This window comes from Oreochromis aureus, linkage group 23 (assembly GCF_013358895.1).
Source record: "Oreochromis aureus strain Israel breed Guangdong linkage group 23, ZZ_aureus, whole genome shotgun sequence".
Classification (NCBI taxonomy): domain Eukaryota; kingdom Metazoa; phylum Chordata; class Actinopteri; order Cichliformes; family Cichlidae; genus Oreochromis; species Oreochromis aureus.
This window is the reverse complement of record NC_052963.1, coordinates 24,026,187-24,046,710: the sequence shown is the minus strand read 5'-3', so window position 1 is coordinate 24,046,710 and position 20,524 is coordinate 24,026,187. Positions and strand designations below refer to the sequence as shown.

General features: G+C 39.5%; 2 protein-coding genes across 5 annotated transcripts; both read right to left on the bottom strand.

The window, feature by feature from the left end:
* Positions 1-3,192: 3,192 nt before the first annotated feature.
* Positions 3,193-9,860, bottom strand: LOC120436279. Its single transcript, XM_039607031.1, has 5 exons — positions 9,826-9,860; positions 6,281-6,682; positions 4,928-5,368; positions 3,618-3,983; positions 3,193-3,205 (listed from the first exon to the last, which is right to left on the bottom strand). The coding sequence occupies exons 2-5, from the start codon at positions 6,517-6,519 to the stop codon at positions 3,193-3,195; spliced, it is 1,059 nt and encodes a 352-aa protein (XP_039462965.1). The 5' UTR covers positions 6,520-6,682; positions 9,826-9,860.
* A 150-nt stretch (positions 9,861-10,010) lies between these two features.
* LOC116325331 (nucleotide-binding oligomerization domain-containing protein 1-like) lies at positions 10,011-18,226 on the bottom strand. Of its 4 annotated transcripts, none has more exons than XM_039607546.1 (8): positions 17,186-18,226; positions 16,468-16,537; positions 15,931-16,013; positions 15,483-15,543; positions 14,752-15,186; positions 11,093-12,731; positions 10,776-10,996; positions 10,011-10,248 (listed from the first exon to the last, which is right to left on the bottom strand). In XM_039607546.1, exons 5-8 carry the CDS (start codon positions 15,137-15,139, stop codon positions 10,160-10,162), a joined length of 2,337 nt encoding a protein of 778 aa, XP_039463480.1. In that variant the 5' UTR covers positions 15,140-15,186; positions 15,483-15,543; positions 15,931-16,013; positions 16,468-16,537; positions 17,186-18,226; the 3' UTR covers positions 10,011-10,159. The 4 variants fall into 4 exon arrangements, 3 of the variants coding, with proteins under 3 accessions (XP_039463480.1, XP_039463481.1, XP_039463483.1); XM_039607547.1 differs by having other exon boundaries at positions 10,828-10,996; XM_039607549.1 differs by lacking the exon at positions 10,011-10,248 and having other exon boundaries at positions 10,862-10,996; positions 11,101-12,731.
* Between the last annotated feature and the right edge of the window lie 2,298 nt (positions 18,227-20,524).

Below are 20,524 nucleotides of genomic sequence, written 5' to 3'. Positions count from 1 at the left end.
TTTAAACTAGTACAACAATGGTTTTATGGAAAAAATTATTACTTAATGTTGCAGAAATAATTATGGAACCATCAACCAAAATATCACAGAACTTTGCTGCTTTTATAACTGCTGTATTTAAAATGTTTGAGGCACAGCCTAATTAAAAATATTCTCCATTATATCGGTTTCAGCTTTCTCTTCACTACGGAAATGATTCTGCGATCAACGACCACTATTGTCGTCGGTGAAAGTCCAGGTCTTTTTGCTGGGTTCAAAAGTGCTTTCCTTTTTTTCAGGATGTACCAAACTGTAGGTTTCACCACTCCTAATATTGTAACAATTTCTCAGATGGGTTTTTTCTGTTGTCACAGATTAAGAATGGCTTGTTTCACCTGCATGGAGAGCTCATTTGACTGCAGGCAATCTACTGAGAGCCAAATCTTTCACATACATGTTTCTATGTCTAAATCTAAGCTGGCTCCATAGAGACTGTTTATCGTGTCCCTGAGCCCCTGAGTCTGAGTCTCCTAAGCCACCCAAGCCAGCTGAGCCCAAAGCTGAGCATATGTTTTCCAAACATGTGCATTTCGACTGTGAGACTGCCTCCTTGCAGAAATGGAAATTACACACTGATTTAAGAATGTTTTCTCAGAATGAATTTACCTGAGCTGTGAGATATAAGGCAGACATTCAAGGAAACTCCTCACTTCACTCTCTTCATGTGAGCAGCCTGTCAGCTTCACTTGTTTCTTCTCTGGTTGGAGTTTCAGCACTTCCAGGAGGATGGAGGTCTTTCTCTCTGAGAGGTTTATGGACCAGACTGCAGGAGCTGACTGGATAACTGACTGTAATGATGGTAAGATGCTCACGTCTGCTTTGGTCTCATAAGAGCACAGGTCCATAAGAAAATCACACCATTTCTCTTTAAGAGGGAATCTTTCATATGTGCACACTGATGATAACAGCTCCAGTATCTCCTCTCCTGTCTGCTGTTCTCTCTCTGCTGCTGCACAGAACAGATTCCCAAAGAACTTAGCTTCTTCACAAAAATCTGAATTCTCAGGATCAACACTGAAACATCAAAAAACAAACATTTAGTGATGATTTGATCTGAGCTGCATAAACACAACCACACACTACTGACGGACTCCATCTTGTCCATGTGTGTCCTGTATATAATGAAAGTCCATTTTAAAGCCATCTTCCATCAGAGCAGCTGAACATTGTTTTTAGACTGTTACTGACTCACAATTCAATTCAATTCAATTCAATTCAATTCAATTCAGTTTTATTTATATAGCGCCAAATCACAACAACAGTCACCTCAAGGCGCTTTATATTGTACAGTAGATCGTACAATAACAGATACAGAGAAAAACCTAACAATCATATGACCCCCTATGAGCAAGCACTTTGGCGACAGTGGGAAGGAAAAACTCCCTTTTAACAGGAAGAAACCTCCAGCAGAACCAGGCTCAGGGAGGGGCGGCCATCTGCTGCGACCGGTTGGGGTGAGAGAAGGAAAACAGGATAAAGACATGCTGTGGAAGAGAGACAGAGATTAATAACAGATATGATTCGATGCAGAGAGGTCTATTAACACATACTGAGTGAGAAAGGTGACTGGAAAGGAAAAACTCAATGCATCATGGGAATCCCCAGCAGCCTACGTCTATTGCAGCATAACTAAGGGAGGATTCAGGGTCACCTGGTCCAGCCCTAACTATATGCTTTAGCAAAAAGGAAAGTTTTAAGCCTAATCTTAAAAGTAGAGATAGTGTCTGTCTCCCAAATCCAAACTGGAAGCTGGTTCCACAGAAGAGGGGCCTGAAAACTGAAGGCTCTGCCTCCCATTCTACTTTTAAATACTCTAGGAACAACAAGTAGGCCTGCAGTCTGAGAGCGAAGTGCTCTAACACAAACACTAATCCTGTGTGTGAAATCACTGCGCACTGAACTGTAACTGTTTGTGGTTTGTGATGAACATGAGTGGAACAACAACATACACTTCATATCTTGTACAACGGTAGCTTCACCTTCCTGCTGAAATGACATGTGTAACTCAGTTTCTGAATTAAGTTGGAAGGGATGTTTACTATTTTACTTGTGCATTCATTGATGCCTTATAATTTCCTTTTTCAATCACTGGATTGTCAAACTGAAACTGTTAGTTGTAACCCTGGCCTTGTCTGCATTGTGCTCTGCCTGTGCCGTTGCAGATTTTGACCGTCTATTTCCCTATGCACAGTTTTTTGGAATTTCTCCTGTGGTGTCATGAGCCTGAGCCTGAGTGTGAGAGAGTGAGAGCACTCTGCACTTTGGACACTTTGGATCTGCTGCCCAGAGTTCCTTTTCCCCCTGCACATTGTTGAGATTGTTGTAAATATTTTTGGCACTGTAAATAAACACACTGTTGAGCTCCTCCAACTCTACGTCTGAATCCACCCACTTGTTAGCCCTGACACTAAGGCTGCGTTCACACTGCAGGTCTTAATGCTCAATTCTGATTTTTTGATCAAATCCGATTTTTTTTGTCTGCTTGTTCACACTGCAAATAAAATGTGACAGCAAACGCGCTCTAGTGTGAACCCTCAAAGCGGCCCGCATGCGCAAAAGAAGACGTCACATACAACGTGCTCTGTTTAGACCCAGAGCAAACAACATTGTTTGACTGATGGCCCTTAATATAAAGACTTGTTTCGGACTTTACGTTTCCCAATTTTGCTTTAAGTTGTAAAGTTATTTTGTTATTTACATATGGCCTAATAATGGTCCTTATTGCTGTTTTAGAGAGTTTTAGAGAGCGGTGCTTCAAAGGATAGTTGCAGATTTCTGTCAGAATCTGCAGATTATACAGAACAAATAAAATGTTCACTTTTCTCCAACGTTGTCTTCCCAACAGTTTCACTGACATCTACACTGGATGGCCAGGAAGCGTTCACGATGTCTTCTCCAGAGCTGATAATTGGCGTCTGTCTTGTGTGAGTGACGTAAAAGACGGATTTAATGCGACATGACTGTTCAAACAGCAGTCGCTTTCTAAAACATCAGATATGTATCGGATTCAGTACCACATACGAAAGTGACCCAGGACGGATTTGAAAATATCGGATCTGAGCTGTTCACACTGTCATACCATGATCGGATATGGGTCGCATAGGGTCAAAAAAGTTGGATTTGATGCGCTTTTGCCTGCAGTGTGAACGTAGCCTAAGAGTTCAGGCTGTGGTAAAAAGGTTGTTAGAATTTTACAAACTGTTTCTGCCCTCTATGCTGTATTTCTATGTATGTTTGCACATGTTTCAGCTGAAGAAAAGGTCTAATAAACACAGTTGTTTACAGGGCGCCATGTTTCCCTCTTAAATAAGGGAAGAACTGAAATAAAACTGAAATATGACAACATACAGATGAAGTCACAAATATCGTTTCAATAATGATGAAAAAATATATCACTATTGGATTTTGTAAAATAATTTTTGGATTTGTTTAGCTTAAAATATTCCAGCAATGCATTTCTGAACAGATACAGTATATAGTAACAGAAACGATGACTTATTTACCTGAGCTGTGAGATATAAGGCAGACACTGCAGGAAACTCCTCACTTCACTCTCTTCATGTGAGCAGCCTGTCAGCTTCACTTGTTTCTTCTCTGGTTGGAGTTTCAGCACTTCCAGGAGGATGGAGGTCTTTCTCTCTGAGAGGTTTATGGACCAGACTGCAGGAGCTGAAAATACTGACTGTAATGATGGAAGGACACTCAAGCCTGTTTTAGTCTCACAGTCCTTCACATGGGAGTACAGATCCAATAGAAAGTCAGACTGATATTCATTTTCTTCAACACCCATGTCTCTGTTATTTAGAGGGAATGTTTCAAAGCTGCACACTGATGATAACAGCTCCAGTATCTTCTCTCCTGTCTGCTGCTCTCTCTCTGCTGCTGCACAGAACAGATTCCCAAAGAACCTGGCTTCTTTATAAAATTCTACTGGAGGATGAACACTGGAACAATAAGAAGGAAACACTTAGTGATGATTTGATGTTAGCTACATAAATACAACCTACTTATGGACTCCATCTTGTTCATATTTCTAACTGTATTCCTTACTCATAACTGTAGTGAGAAATTCTTTGTGGTAAGCATTTCACTTTGGAGTAGTGCTTTTAAATACAGCCACTTCTCCAAATCTCCTCTAACTTTACTATAAGGGGCGCCTGTAGCCCACTGTCCAGTCTCTCACAGCATTTTGCTCTCATCTTGGTTGCAGATGGCAGTGACGGGCACAGGTATGTGGAAAATGGAGATAATATGTCTAGATTAGCTTTCAGAGCACATTTGGCGATTCCTTTACTAGTGTTTGTGGACCAGGTTTATTTTCCCTGGTGGTTGCTTCATTGTTTAATTCTTAATAATGGTAGTTATATTACCAATCAAAAGCACACAGGCTTATTATTGACAAGGCAATGGTGTTGCAAATTAATTACAAGACTTGTGCTATATAAAAGTTAAACCGCAGGGTAAGAACAATAACATTCAGTTAATTGTTGCTTGATTATTATTATTCACTACCACGATGTAATTAAAATAGCAGTAATCAAAATAGCAGTTCAAGCAACCAAATGGGCCACTTGGTTAAGCAATCTGCAGGGACGAGCGACCAAAGGTGCTACCAGTTATTCACTGAATGAGCCTCACTACAATCATCAAAACAGTGTCTTGTACCTGTGCCCCAGTGCTTTCATACACACACTTGAATGTCGAGGGAGGACTCACCAAGGGTTGTTAGTTTCAATCGTTATGCCAATGTACTGTGTTCAGCTGCAGTCAGCTGAGACTGAAGAAGTCACTTGGATGAGTGATGAAATATTTCGCCCACAAAAAATGCTACATCCAGACAGACAGAATCAGCTTTTGGGATTAATGATGTAAAGTAGAATTTATTTACCTGAGCTGTGAGATATAAGGCAGACATTCGAGGAAACTCCTCACTTCACTCTCTTCATTTGAGCAGCCTCTCAGCTCCACTGGCTTCTTCTCTGGTTGGAGTTTCAGCACTTCCAGGAGGATGGAGGTCTTTCTCTCTGAGAGGTTTATGGACCAGACTGCAGGAGCTGACTGGAAAACTGACTGTAATGATGGAAGGACACTCAAGCCTGTTATAGTCTCACAGTCCTTCATATGAGAGTACAGATCCAGCAGGAAATCACACTGATATTCATCAGAAATGTCTCTGTCATTAAAAGGGAATGTTTGATATGTGCACACTGATGATAACAGCTCCAGTATCTTCTCTCCTGTCTGCTGTTCTCTCTCTGCTGCTGCACAGAACAGATTAATCAATGTTCTTTTGGTTCCTTCATAAAGATCTGACCACCAAGGAACAACACTGGAACAATAAGAAGGAAACATTTAGTGATGATTTGATCTGAGCTGCATAAACACAACCACACACTACTGATGGACTCCATCTTGTCCATGTGTGTCCTGTATATAATGAAAGTCCATTTTAAAGCCATCGTCCATCAGAGCAGCTGAACATTGTTTTTAGACTGTTACTGACTCACAACACAAACACTAACAAAAAAAGTGAAGAAATTTGTGTTTAGTCAATTATTTCTTTGCGGTAACAATGCTTTTTGGCATTAAGTCTTAACCTGTTGAAAACGTGCTTTGTTTCCCCTCAAATGGGGCCACATTTGTAAGGAAGATGCATTTATGGGGTGAGCAAAACTTGCCAAATCTTTTCTGCCAATACCAAACTGCCTATTCTGCTATTCACTTTTGAAAGGTGTCATTTATTGAATTTGAGGATTGAAGTCTGAAGAAACAAGACATATTTGCAATCTAACAATTGATTTATTTAATAAACAGGTGCCTCAGTAGCACCTGGCAGAACTATACACAACCACAAAAGCCTGGTACCTCCTCCTGGTTGGGCTGGTCACCAGCTTGGTCACACACTGCCTTGGGATGGCATCCCATTCATGCAAGTCAGCCAGTGTAGCTGTGTTGTTGACTCTGCCATGAACAGCATGCCCAAGCTGATGCCTCAAGTGTTCAACCCACAAAACATTTTCCTTACTTATAATACACAGGCTTTCCAACAGTATTAGATTTATAGCTAAGAAGCAAACAAAGAAATAATCAACCAAAGATAAAATTTCTTACTTTTTGTGCTGCATTTATATGAATACTTAAACCGTACAATAATACCAGACTTTTTGGCTTAAACTACATCTATAAATCATTTTCAAAGCATCTGATGTAGCATTAATGATGCAAAGTACAATTTGCTTACCCGAGTTTTGAGATATAAGGCAGACATTCAAGGAAATTCCTCACTTCACTCTCTTCATGTGAGCAGTCTGTCAGCTTCACTTGTTTCTTGTCTGGTTGGAGTTTCAGCACTTCCAGGAGGATGGCGGTCTTTTTCAGAGAGAGGTTTATGGACCAGACTGCAGGAGCTGACTGGAAAATTGACTGTATTGAATGAAGAATACTCAATCCTGTTTTGGTCTCATAAGAGTACAGATCCATCAGAAAATCACACAATTTCTGTTTGACAGGAAATCCTTTGTATGTGCACACTGATGATAACAACTCCAGTATCTTCTCTCCTGTCTGCTGCTCTCTCTCTGCTGCTGCACAGAACACACTCCCAAAGAACCTGATTTCTTCATCTAACTTCCACGGAATAACACTGGAATAAAAAGGAAGAAACATTTTGAGCCTGCAGTCAATGAGTAACTTCAAGCAGCTATATAAAGTTTATGGAGATGCATTTTAGAGTCTTTGGCAATTTTAGCATATGTGAGAGCACTACAAAACTTTGAAACACACTCTGATATATTATACTGTTGTCTATTTGTAATGATTCTACTCTGATTCCCTCCCAAATATCTGACCTCACCCACCCTTTGGATGAAGATTATTTCTGCCATTTGTATATGTGATGTCAATCTTTCTGTCTCTACCCAGAGTTCATGACCATAGATGAGGGTTGGGATGTAAATTGACCAGTAAATTGACAGCTTTGCTTTTACACTCAATATGTCTGATGTGTCACCTGATGTGTCAATCTCCCTCTTGCCTCACTCATGATCAAGACCCCGAGATACTTGAAATCCATTTGGAGCAACAAAACGTCTCTAACCAACAGTGGAAGCTCCAGTCCTTTCCAACCAAGAACCATGGCCTCAAATTTCGGGATGCTTCTCATTCTCACCACTTTATACTTGGCTTAAAACCACTCCACTGCAAACCATCTAATGAAGCCAACAGAACCACAACATCTGCAAAACACAGAAATAAGATCCACTTCTAGGTAAGTGACCTCCACCTAGCCTCCTTGTAGGTGGCTAGGTGGACGACCCAGTAGTCCAACACCCAGTAGAAATGATTCTGACTTTTTGCTGGCAATCCAGCGCTTACTGTGGTTGTGCAGGTACTGAAAAGCTCATAACAACAGGCCTGATAACCTGTACTGCTAAAGCACCCAATAAAGGAATCCCAGAGGAACAGTTTAATGCCTTCTCTAAGTCTACCAAATACATGTGGACTGCTTGAACAAACTCACGTCCCTTCAAGAGGATGAAGAGTTGGTCCATTGTTCCAAAATCAGGACGAAAACTCTACTGTTCCTCCTAAAACCAAGGTGAAGAGGCGCTGGCTCAGATCTCTGCATGATGTCCACCGAAAGTCTTGTTCCATAGTGTCATTGAACTCATTCCACAAGTTTTTCCTTAAGTTACTGTTGAAGTTATACTCCAGCAGTAGCTGTCAGTTGCCTCTGCAGTCCCACAGGCTGACCAAGCTTGTTAAGACTCTTTCTTCAGCTTGACGGCTCCCTTCAGGAGTCCACCATCTGGTTTGAGGCCTTCCAATAGCCTCCAGTTCTCTAATTTTCTTTAACAAAATGTTTTGACTTGTTTTGGAGCAGCAATTTTAATGGTGTAGGCAGGATTATGATCTAAGATATTTAAAAGTATCAGCACAAAAAGAGATCTTCCGTAACATTAATTTCTAATTTTGCCAGCTCCTTCCAATACTGTTGAAACCTGGTCGCACAACCGTACAATCGTTTCTTTAAGTTAACTTATGTGTTTTACTGGCTTGTGACCCCATGATAACGTAAAAAAGTATCTCAAACGCTGCTCCCAAATTCTTTTTTTTCTTTTATGTCACCTACTTAGTCTACTTTGCACGTCATAAGTAGGATGAACATGCCGCTGCACGTCACTGCCATGTGAGCGATCAAGACTCATGCTTTCCCTTTTATTTATGAATGTTTCAAAAGTCTATTAATATCAAAGTCCCACAACACTATCACCCATGCATTGCTTTCGATGGTTCCACAAAAACTTTTGTTTGGTATTTTTATTTATCAGCTCAACTTGGTAAACTGCATTTGTCCAGTTATTAGTTCATAATATGACAATACTCATGAAAAATAGAACATAATAAGATTTAATGTTGTACAACCATGTTATAATTTATACAATTAAAAATATTTCCATATCTTATTTCAGAGTAGCTCTTTACCTAAGCTGTGAAATACAAGTATTGACAAGTATTCTATGGTTCTTATGAAAATCAAATAGTGGCTGCAAAAAATATAACTTGGAGAGCTTTTATGTAGAGTTAATCATGTAAAGTGCAGTACATTTACCTGAGCTGTGAGATATAAGGCAGACACTGCAGGAAACTCCTCACTTCACTCTCTTCATGTGAGCAGCCTGTCAGCTTCACTTGTTTCTTCTCTGGTTGGAGTTTCAGCACTTCCAGGAGGATGGAGGTCTTTCTCTCTGAGAGGTTTATGGACCAGACTGCAGGAGTTGACTGGAAAACTAACTGTAATGATGGAAGGACACTCAAGCCTTTTTTAGTCTTATAAGAGTACAGGTCCATAAGAAAATCACACCATTTCCATTTCAGAGGGAATGTTTTGTATATGCACACTGATGATAACAGCTCCAGTATCTTCTCTCCTGTCTGCTGCTCTCTCTCTGCTGCTGCACAGAACAGATTCCCAAAGAACCTGGTTTCTTTATCTGAACAGCTAGGGTCAACACTGGAACAATGAGAAGGAAACATTTAGTGAGTATTTGATCTCAGCTTCATAAATCCAACCACACACTACTGATAGACTCCATCTTGTAATGAACAGACATCCCAACAGTGTCTCCACTTCCCAAGAGTTCTCAGGAGGAACAAATTGGAAGAGAAGCTATTGCTGACGTTCAACTGCTCCACCACATAGAGTATGCTGACATACTCAGTCTCTGTGTGACATGCCACATAATAGAACATTGACCCTTTAGTCTTTTTTCACTTGTCTCCATTATTTTACCAATAAGTACTTTGTTCATAATCACTTTGATCCTTTGTTCGTATGAGGGCTGTTTGCTTGTTGCCAGCTCTGAGCCCTGGATAGCTTTCCCTTTAGTCACTTTTCTTTTGTTAGTTTCCTTAAAATGGCCATTCAGGCAGTTCAAAAAACGTTGGGCTGGGTAAGTGATTTAAACTGAGTTTCAGTCCATCAGCTAGCTTAAAATTGACCCTCTAAAAATGGTGAATGATATAAAACACAACGTCAGGAGCTCATTTTTCTCATGATCCATCACATTTCACAGGTTGTTGTACTATATGATGTTATAAGTTTGTTTGTAAGTTGTATTGCAAAAGCTCAAGACAAACTGTTATATTCAGGATAAATGAATTACTTTTCACTAAAAATCTGTAGGAGAGGTTGTGGTTCTTATGAAAATCAAAAAGTGGTTGCAAAAAAGTATAATTTGGAGAGATTTTATGTAGAGTTAATCATGTAAAGTACAATTCATTTACCTGAGCTGTGAGATATAAGGCAGACACTGCAGGAAACTCCTCACTTCACTCTCTTCATGTGAGCAGCCTGTCAGCTTCACTTGTTTCTTCTCTGGTTGGAGTTTCAGCACTTCCAGGAGGATGGAGGTCTTTCTCTCTGAGAGGTTTATGGACCAGACTGCAGGAGTTGACTGAAAACACGGCCTCAGTGTTTCAAAGTTAACTGAAAATCCTCTGCTTTTAATATGTTGATATAAATCAAGAAGGATGTTTTCTAACTCAGTTTTAACATGAAACAATGAAAGAAGCTTCTTCGCAACATTGTAAAATTTCGCTCCGTTATTAAGTGCTGCTTTCAGGCATAAATCCATGAACAGATTTTCCTGCTCCTTCTCCAGTGTCCCATGGTATTTCTCTTGGCTCCAAAAAGATGGACATCTGAAGCTGAATAACAGAATTTCAGAACTGATTAGACACATTTCTGTTGCACATTCTGTAAAACCTGAATGTATTCAGCACAAATCTTGATACATTACGTGCTAGTGCTACACATATAGATTTGTTGTGCACAATGTCTGTGATTCCAAAGGAGAAGAATAAAAAAAAAAAATCAGAATTTTAAATTCAACAAGATAAACACCAGCCTGGGGCCTGTCGGATTCTGTATCATGGAATTATTAACTTAATTAGACTCCTTACGGGAATGGAGAATGGATGGAAGGATGAATGAGTGGTTGGATAGATGGACAGGCTCCTTAGACTGAGCACTAGAAGGACTCAACTTTAAATGAATCGTTCAACTATTCTGCTAAAATGTTAAATTCTGATATATTGTTGTTAAAAAAGTCACAAACAGAGGTATTTTAACTTTACCATCAACAGACTGGATAAGCAGACTATTTAATATGCAAGAGCCAAAGCTACATGCCTGAGTGAGCTGATGAATGGCAAAGCCTCTAACAGAGACTCACACAGACTCTGACAGGCAGGAGTTTCTCTGTCCCAGTAGAGGCAGACATTAACCTTTGTAGACATCCACTGCATGACTTCCACAGCTCTTTCAAACAGCTGCTTTTCACCTTGACTTGGAAGGTGCAAATGATTTCCATCAAGACTGAGTAAGGTTACGAAGTCCATCTGCTCTTCGCTGAGAAGGAAAGCTTTCCAAAGCTGTTGAGGCAGAAGGTCAGACCTATAATTGAAAGAAGAGATCGTTATGAAACTAACCAGCATTAAAGTTCTCACTGTGTGTTGAAACCAAAAAAAAGAAAAACAACCAAATTCATACCACTCAACATTTTCAAGGCATCTGAACAGCTGTCTCATTCCTTGTTCGGATATGATCACGTCCTCGAGGTTCAGCCTTATTTTCCTTTCCTTTGACTGAGTGACCACATAGGCCACAGCACAGCAAGGGTAAGGATCCAGACTCTCTCCACTGAGGTCAAGATGGTAGTCCAGTTTGTCCAGAAGGTAGATGCACGCTTCAGGACTCTGGGACTCATACAAGCACTGGCATAAGAACAGTATGACAACATGGAGCCCACTGTCCTCAGTATCAGCCTCTTCTTGCTCACACAGATGAGGAAGAAATGTGTTTATCAGCTCCTTGAAGTACCAGTTAGATGTATTCTTCAGGTCCTGATCTGGAATCAGATGCTTCATCAAACTTGGGCTCTTCTCATTCAACAGTCGACACATGAAGGGGATCAGATGTTTCATGTGTTTCTTCTCCTCTGTGAGGCACTGCTGAAAAACATCTCTGATTTTATCAGGATTTGTTAGGAGCCACAGTGCTGCAAAAAACTCCTGCACTGTGTAATGGAGAAATGCATGTGTGGTTATTGTTTCAGTCACGGCCTCCTTAATGAGAAGTGGTTTCAGGAAGGACAAGACACAGCTGTCTTTACAGGTCAGGTTTGTCAGGTTCACAGATTTTTGTTGAGTTGCAAGAAAAGCAACTTCAGCCAGAGACAGAATTTCTTCCGTTTTGGTGCTGATGAACGAATTTAGATCTTTTTTCTTTGTTTTGCTGTTTATCTGAAGGCAGAATCGAACAATATTGATGTATATCTCAGTTATTGTACATGGCTGTGGTACATGTTTTGATGAAACGCAAGCAGCCACCATCAGTGCATACATGGGGACATGACAAAGAGTTATCAGTTCCAAGTTACTCAAAACTTTCTTCTGATCTTCACCGAGTGTTGCAGATAAATATGTTTTTATAGTCTGCTCACTAAAGCCTTTCACCTCCACTCTGTCAAAGTTCCCAGAAAACAAGTCTTCATCCTCATCATCTGCTCTGCATGTTATGATGATCTTTGCGAGCGGCAGCAGGTCTTTGTTCAGAAGTTTCTCCACCACTGGTGAAGAGAGATCTGTGAGTCCATCAAAAATGATTGTGACGTTATCAGAGTGTCTCTTTATATCCTGTAAGACCTCATCTTTGCCTTCATCTGGTTCACTGAACACAGTGAAAAGCAGATCCTCCAAGTTTTTAACATTCGTGATGTGTGCTTTTTCCCTCATGTCAAAGTAAAACATGTAATCAAGCTCTTTGCTTTCTCTTTCTGCCCAGAGTCTCAGCATTTCATGAGTCAGCGCTGTCTTTCCAATACCAGGTTTTCCAACCAAGACTATGTTTTTATCTGTTTTCAGCAGCTCACAGGGAGAAATGTCTGGTTTCTCTTCAGGGATGTATGTCCTTAGCTTTTTAGGGCGACTCAGCTTGCTTTTCTTTTTCTTCAGTTTCTTTATTTTACATGGAGAAGCATTGCTCTGTGTGTCTAATATAAGAGAAATGTACAAGAGATCAGGCTTCTTGTTTTCTTCAAACAGGTTTTTACTTGATGCCCAAAAGTCATTTAATATTTTCTTTACTTTTAATTTTAACTTTTCCTGATATCTGTGGCACGGCCTCGGTCCTACAAAACAGAAATAAACACATTTACATTTAAATTTAAATAAAAAAAACAAAATGCAATGATTGGCACAGCTCAAAAACATTTTATTTACAGTAGAACATATACCCAAAGAAGTGGCTGGTGAGTGTATCTAATGACGTAGCTGGTGTTCAACAGTTTATTAAAGTAAACAGTCAATCACATGACACCAGTGTATTTAGGCATGTGGACATGGTCAAGACAACCTACTGAAGTTCAAACTGACTATCAGAGTGGAGAAGAAAGGTTATTTAATTGACAATGAAATTGGCATTGCTGTTTGTGCTAGATGGTCTGGTCTGAGTATTTGAGAAACTACTGATCTACTGGGATTTTCACAGCCTACCTGAGTCCATTGCTTTATGAAGACAGTGATGGCTGCGTCCAGTGAGAATACACAGCATGTCAAATAAAGTAACTGGTTTGACCATGGCAAGTAGTTCACGGTACTCAAATGGTCTCCACAGTCAGAACCCAATCCAACGAAGTACCTTTGGGCTGTCCAGAGCTGGGAGATTTGCATCATGGAAATCTGCAGCAACTATGTGATGCCATCATGTCAAAATGGACCAAAATATCTATGGAATGTTTCTAGCACCTTGTTGAATCTGTGCCACAAAGAATTAAGGCAGTTTTGAAGGCAAAAGGAGAGACTGAAAACGATAAATTTGTCATATTTAGTTCATCTTGATTTTGACAGCAATGACATTCTCAACAGGTGCATTTTTCCCATTGTGTAGCATCCCCTCTTCTTTTAACAACACTGAACATAGATTTTTGGGAACTAAGGAGACCAGTTGCTGAACTTTTGTAGGGGGAATGTTGTCCCATTTGTGTCTGATGTAGGATTCTATGTACTCCGTCCTGGGTCTTCTTTGTCATATCTTTGGTTTCATATACCAACTGTTTTAAGCTGGCGAAAGGTTTGGACTGCAGACCAGCCAGCTCAGCACCAAAACTCTTCTACCACAAACCCATCAATGTAACTGAAACCGTCTTCAGTTTAGCACCTTATTGCCAAAATATGCAAGGCCTTCCCTGAAAAGGTTGTCGTCTGGATGTGGGCATATGTTGCTCTAAAACCTATATATACACCTTTCAGCACTGATGTTGCCTTCCCAGATGTGCAAGGTGCCAATTCGATAGGCACTGAAGCATCTCCATACTATCAAAGATACAGTCTCCTTAAGTGAGAACTGATAACAAAGACATGATGTCCATGATGACCAAAAAGAATTTCACCTTTCAATTCTTCTAACCTCAGAACGGTTTTGCACCCTGCCTCAGTCCATTTTAAATTAGCTTTTGTCCCAGAGAAGACAGCAGCATTTCTCTTTGTGTTCAAATATGGTTTCTTTGCATGCTAGAGCATTGATTGTGAGCCATTTGTGGACGGCATGGTGAACTGTGTTCACAGGCAGTGATATATAGAAGTATTTCTGAGTGCATGCAGGTATTTCCATGACAGAATCATGCCCGTTTTTAAACCTGTGCTGCCTGAGGATCAAAATAGCACAGCTATACGATAATGTTTCTCAGCCTTGACCCTTGCATATATAGATTCTCTGAATCATTGCATTATGCACTGCAGATGATGAGATATTCAATGTCTTTATAGTTTTAGGTTAAGGAACATTAACCTAAAACTGTTTGTGATTTAGTGGTAAAATCTTTCTCCAGCTGTTTGTTTTAGCATCATTTACTTTTCCAGGATATATTTATTTATTTTCAACATTTGGTATCTTTTCTGTTTTCTGTGTTTAGTTGTGAATAAAAACTGTTTTTATACGATTTGCAAATCTTATTAATCTTAAAATTAATTACACGTTACCTAGCATCTCAATTTTTTTGGAATCGGGGTTATACTATGAATTAAATGCAGTTGTCTTGCAAACTCATAAATACATATTTCCACTGGCACATTTTTATAGAATTAGTTCATCGAAGAAACTAAATAATGAAAAATGTAACAAGTGACAACCAGACTTTTGTCCTAAAATACCTTGTAAGTAGTTCCTGTCCATTTGTGGTTCTTCCTTGAAAGAAAAGCAGCTGATCCAGTGGTGCAGGTCAAACTTGGTCTCTCTGGAAGTTTCATTCGTTTTCTCAGAAAGAAAAGGAAGCCTCCCTAAAGTCCTCTTCCTCGTCATGTCTATAATCTTGAGTAACTCATAGCAGGCTGCTTCCCCTTTTTTAATGACTGAGTCCAGTATCATTCTTCTTTTGTTTTCATCAGTTTTCTCTGCCTGTATTAAGCTGACCTCTTCCTCACCAAGAACTCCTTTCTGATTCAAATTCTGCACAATCACAGACAGATTCTTCAATTCTCTCACAAGATGGACTCTGGCAGTCTTGACATAATTTTTGGCAGACTGTGATGTACAAGCCATGTTTTCTGAGTTCGGTGTGTCCTTCACTCTGAACCAACTTCACTGATCTGCAAAACAAGATGCTAGTTTGAAAATGTTAATTTAATTATTATACTTATGATGTATTATGTTTTATGTAAAATTCAAACTGAATTTATTTTACAGTAAGCCTCTCTGCAGGGTGAGAAACCTAGAGTTAATGAAGTGTGAAAAATAGTTCAGGAAGAAAACTAAGCAGGCAAAGATAAACCTCAACACTGTAATTTTCACAATGCTTGGCAAGGTCTAAACCTCATGGTCAGAAAACAGTGTCAGCTGATTATGTGCTGAAGACCTGCGCTACTGATTTGGAATAGGCCCTTACTTGACTTTTCCAGTGCCTTCTGCACTCTGCTGAACTCTGCGTGCACTCTGCACCTTTCTGTCTATAAAAAAAGAAAAAAAAGAAAGAAAGAAAGTTAAACATACAGCTGATTACAGATCTGTTGCTTTAACATCAATGCTGGGCAAGTGCATGGAGAGAGTCGTGTTTAACCTCTCTCTAAGGCAAAGCATGGTTTGGAGGATTGCAACTTAATTGTAGTAGACACTGCGGCAACAGCAGAGAACCACACTGGGCGCCACTCCCATCACATTAGAACAACAGGCTACAATTTACCTAGGATAACCAAAACTGGAGAACAGGTTATTAGAAACCCACTGTGGGAATCTTGTGCCAAAGTACTGGAAAGGAGAGTTCATCCTTTAGATGAACCTTGGATGGAGGAGGAACAATGCAAATCAACCACAAGCATCAATTTCCTTCCACTTACCCAGGTCACAGTTCAGTCGGTGGGGTCTGGGGTCTAGTTTGGCTGCCATGGGGCGACAGGTGAGGTACACCATGGACAGGTTGCTTGTTTGACACACAGAGAAAGACAACCATTTGCACTCCACTTCATACCTATGGAATCACCAATATAAATCCACTACAAAAATACAAACTCCACACATGAATTTTAGAGTCACAGATTTGAACCCAGGACCATCTTGCTGTGGGGTAACAGCACTGCTCCACAGTGCTAACACCCGCAGCAACATGTTGCCCCAACGCCAGCTAATCTAAATAAAATGATTTAAAAAAAAAAAACTGCACAATTTTTCAAATGCTCCAAATCCCAAAAGCCCAACAAAATCCAGCACACATTCAGTCCACTCTGTTTTTGCTCTCTCATTAAACCCTTTTACAAAAACAAACTGTTGTAATAAAGAGCCTTTTTCTGCCATTTAAAAAACAAAAAAGTCTCCCCCACCACAACAGATACAAAAGTTTTTCCTTATTTTAATTCTTTCCTCTCGCTTCTACTCACAAGTCCGTCTAGCATCGTAATCCGGTAATCCGGTCCGTGTTTTCCAGTTGTTTCTGTCAGCTGGAGGTGCCTGTTCCGTAAACAAGACAAGAAGGGTAGGACGAGTTGTGAGTCCAGATGTTGCAGGATGAAGATGTTTTGAAGTTCAACAGCACCTGCCGCCAACTTTTTCGACCAAACAGTTTTGGACAACCTCTTCACAAAGTCCTGCCTGCCTTCCGTTTGCTGTCCACCGTCCACAGTCGGCGGACATCTGCCGCGGGTTTATGAGCGTGCATGTTTTTGGCGCCAACCGGAAAAAAGCGAATGCCTTGCAGGCGTGTTTATATGGGCGTTTCTTGACAAGGTAAACGAAAATAGATGTGGGTTATTTGGCCCTTCACATATATAACCCTAATTTAAAAAAGGGCGTGGAGGTAGATAATATCTGAACATGTCAACACGATTCATTAATTCATGTTCTCTGTAATAAGTTACAGTTCAGCAGAGAACAAAATTTTTGGTTTCTTTACCATCAGGTAAACACAAACCGCATCTTATTGCCAGTCTGCAACGGCATCAGGAAAACTTTCCTCCACAGCTGTTAGCCTGAGTGTTTTTGCAGTGGGAAAGCCCAAAAGTGTGAGCCTGTCATTCCTTTGCCTGCACATTTCATATGGAAACAGCAATAAAGTTTCTACATTTTAAAAACCGCCCAGCTCTTCTTGATGAATCTTACCTGTATGGCACTGTGTTCAGATATCACACAGACTGTTTTATTTTCTGCGTGTGTCCATGCGTTGGTTTAGAAAAATGCCGCCAGTCATGTCGTTACTCCCAGTTTTCATAAGAACGCATCCTGTAAAAAGCGGAACTCTTAATGCCTGGAGGGTCCACTGGATGCCACCGTTGGACCAGAAAACGTCAAAACTAGTCCTCTTAAGTCCAGACGCTTTTCTTTTTCCAAGCTCCTTAAACTACGATGACGTGAATGACTGAGAACCTTCACAGACATAGTCCTCTTATGTTTACCAAGCAGTGTACACAATGCACCAATATACTATATTACTTCAAATAATAGTTTCTATGTAGATTTTTTCTTCTTTTGATTATTGAAAAAAACTATACAAATGAAACAAACAACATGATACACGTTAAGTACTTTAAAAATGAACTTATCATTTCAGAAGTATTTAAGATGAATCAAGTCTAAAATTAGACTTTAAAAAAATATTTTATGTTAAGTCCAGTAAAACAGATTTTAGATGAAACTTAATATTTCTTATTAAAACATAGTGTTGCCACGGTCCCTGTGTCTTTAAGCTTTGGGGATGTTTTGGGTTTTCTTTGATCATCTTTGTTTTATAGTTTGGTATTCTGTTTTGATTATATGTTAATATCTCTGTTATTTCTTAGTGTCTTCATGTCTTATTATTTCCTTATACCTTTGGTGTTGTGGTTTCATGTCTTTAGTTCTCAGTTTTTAAATCTTTAGGTTAACCCCCTCTTGTGTTCCCATTCTGTTCCCTCAGTCTTGTGTGTTTTGTCTTCTATCTCTGTGTCAGACCCGTCCGTCTAAGTCTTACTCCTGGTCTCAGTGTTATTTATTTCCTGTCTTATGTTGTTGTTATTCTGTGTTTGTGTGTATTCGCTCAGTCACCACTCATCCTTTGTCATGTTTTATCTCCTGGCTGTGTCCTGCTACATTGTCTGTTTCCCAAGAAGAATAAAAGTTTTGGATGTTTTGTTTCTGTTCTGCTTTAGTTTGTATTATGTTAAACCTCAGGAATAAAGTTGCTTTTAAGCTTATTTCTTGTTTCTTGGGTCCTTTATTTTGAATCCAACTCCTGTCTGCTGCAAAGCCGTCTTGACAGGTGTAGAAGCCATCATATGTGTTGCTATTGTTATATTGATTAGAGTGAAAATCTTCTGTGTCAGGTCAAACGTATATGTAGATCAATTGCTATGGCAACCCTTTTGGAAATAAGGTAGCACCTAAAAGTAGAGAAAGATTCCTAATCATGTATATAAGCTAGTGAATCACTGCTCAGTCAGTGTGTGGACCAGTCTTTGGTGGTGAGATTTAGTGGCGGATTCTGCATATGTTAACAAAACTTGGTGTTTTCTTTGAGCTGCTGGTGAGTAGCAGGGATCTGCTGGCAGCAGAAGTGTCCCTTTAATTTGGTAAGCCTTTTGTCTTTCCTTAGGGTATTTTAGTTTGTGGATGACTTTTGTTTAGTTGAAGTAGCAGTGTTGCCATTTCTTTGAGTTGAGTCCTTTTTACTAAAAACCTTGAGTTTCACACTTTGCTCTGTTTGCCTTTTTCTTTTCTAGTCATATCATTGTTTCTCCCCTCATCCCCGAGCCCGTATTCATTGAGGCGTAACACTAGTTGTTGTCCTGCCTCCACCTGGTGTGGAACTGTGAGTTGCCTGGGTGAAGGAGAAATCTCAAACTGCCACTCAGATATTTGCTGAGTCAGACCATCTACAAGAGAAAAGACAAAAGCAAAACATTTATAAAGCAAATAAAGCATATGAAACAAAAATGAAAGAAGCATGTTTTTTTGCACTTTTGGAAATAAATTAACAAATAAATACATTTAAAAATAAACTTTGAAAATGTTAAATTCTGATATATTGTTGTAAAAAAAAAAAAAGCCAGAAACAGAGATTTTAATTTTACCATCAACAGACTGGATAAAACCAAGCAGACTATTTAATATACAAGAGCCAAATCTACATACCTGAGTGAGCTAATGAATGGCAAAGCCTCTAACAGAGACTCACACAGACTCTGACAGGCAGGAGTTTCTCTGTCCCAGTAGAGGCAGACATTAACCTTTGTAAACATCCACTGCATGACTTCTACAGCTCTTTCAAACAGCTGCTTTTCACCTTGAGTTGGAAGATGTAACTGATTTTCATCAAGACTGAGTAAGGTTAGGAGAAGGAAAGGTTCTCTCCAGGTACTCCAGCTTCCTCCCACAGTCCAAAGACATGCAATTAGTGGGGTTGGGTTATTTGGTGATACTAAATTGCCCATAGGTGTGAATGTGAGTATAAATGGCTGTCTGTCTGATAGCCCTGTGACGGACTGGTGATATGTCCAGGGTGCACTCCACCTCTTACCCTGAGCAGCTGGCATAGGCTCCCCCACAAATGCTCTCATGTTCTAAACCCAGTTGTGGCAGCAGCAATGTGGCAGGTTACAAAACTTGAGAGGGGTGCCAAAAAGTGATTTACAGTGTTTGATTAAAAAAGGATTTTCAATATTGAAATTGTCATGAATGACTTGTTGGTCCTTAATCTGTCATCCAATTTTATTTCACATATATCCCTCATGAATGTCACAAAGTAGAAGTTGCAATCAGTTTTTGACCTTTGTTTATCTGGGTAAAAAGTCTCACTGACATTAAAAATGTAGAGTACACTAGATATGACCACTGGACCAGGAAAACAGATCTCTCCTTTTCTGATGTTTACCAACCAAGTGCATCAGTTTACTACCACAAGGATCACTACTGAAAATACTAAAATAACACATGTATTTATTTTTTAATAGAAGACTCCTCCACATTAAGAAAAATATCTGAATGTTTAACTTGACATCTCATTTCTAATCCAAATTATAACAATCAGTGGGTGTTCATTATATTTTTAAGTTAAGACAAAATCCACAAAGCAACTGTAAAATTATACTTTCTCTTTAAAAAAAAATCTTTTGTACATTAACTCCAGTCACTAAATACATTCCATTGTAAAACCAGTAAGAACTGATTTTATCCTACTGGAAAAGATGAGGAAAATGACTGCATAAACACTGATACATCAATAAGAGTGAAATCATTAAATATCACTGTTGGAAGTATAGTTTTGTAAATATGAAAACATCTTTCAGTAAATAAAAACATGTAATCCTGAAATTAATGGTAATATTAATTAAGGCACATGTGGTTTTGTTGCAGGGGCCTTTATTGGTAACATCCCAGATAGCTGTTAAGGTCAAGGGTTGTGCCACTTGGATTTATGCCAACCACTGCAAGATCATTCTAGAACAAAAAAACCCCAAAATTAAA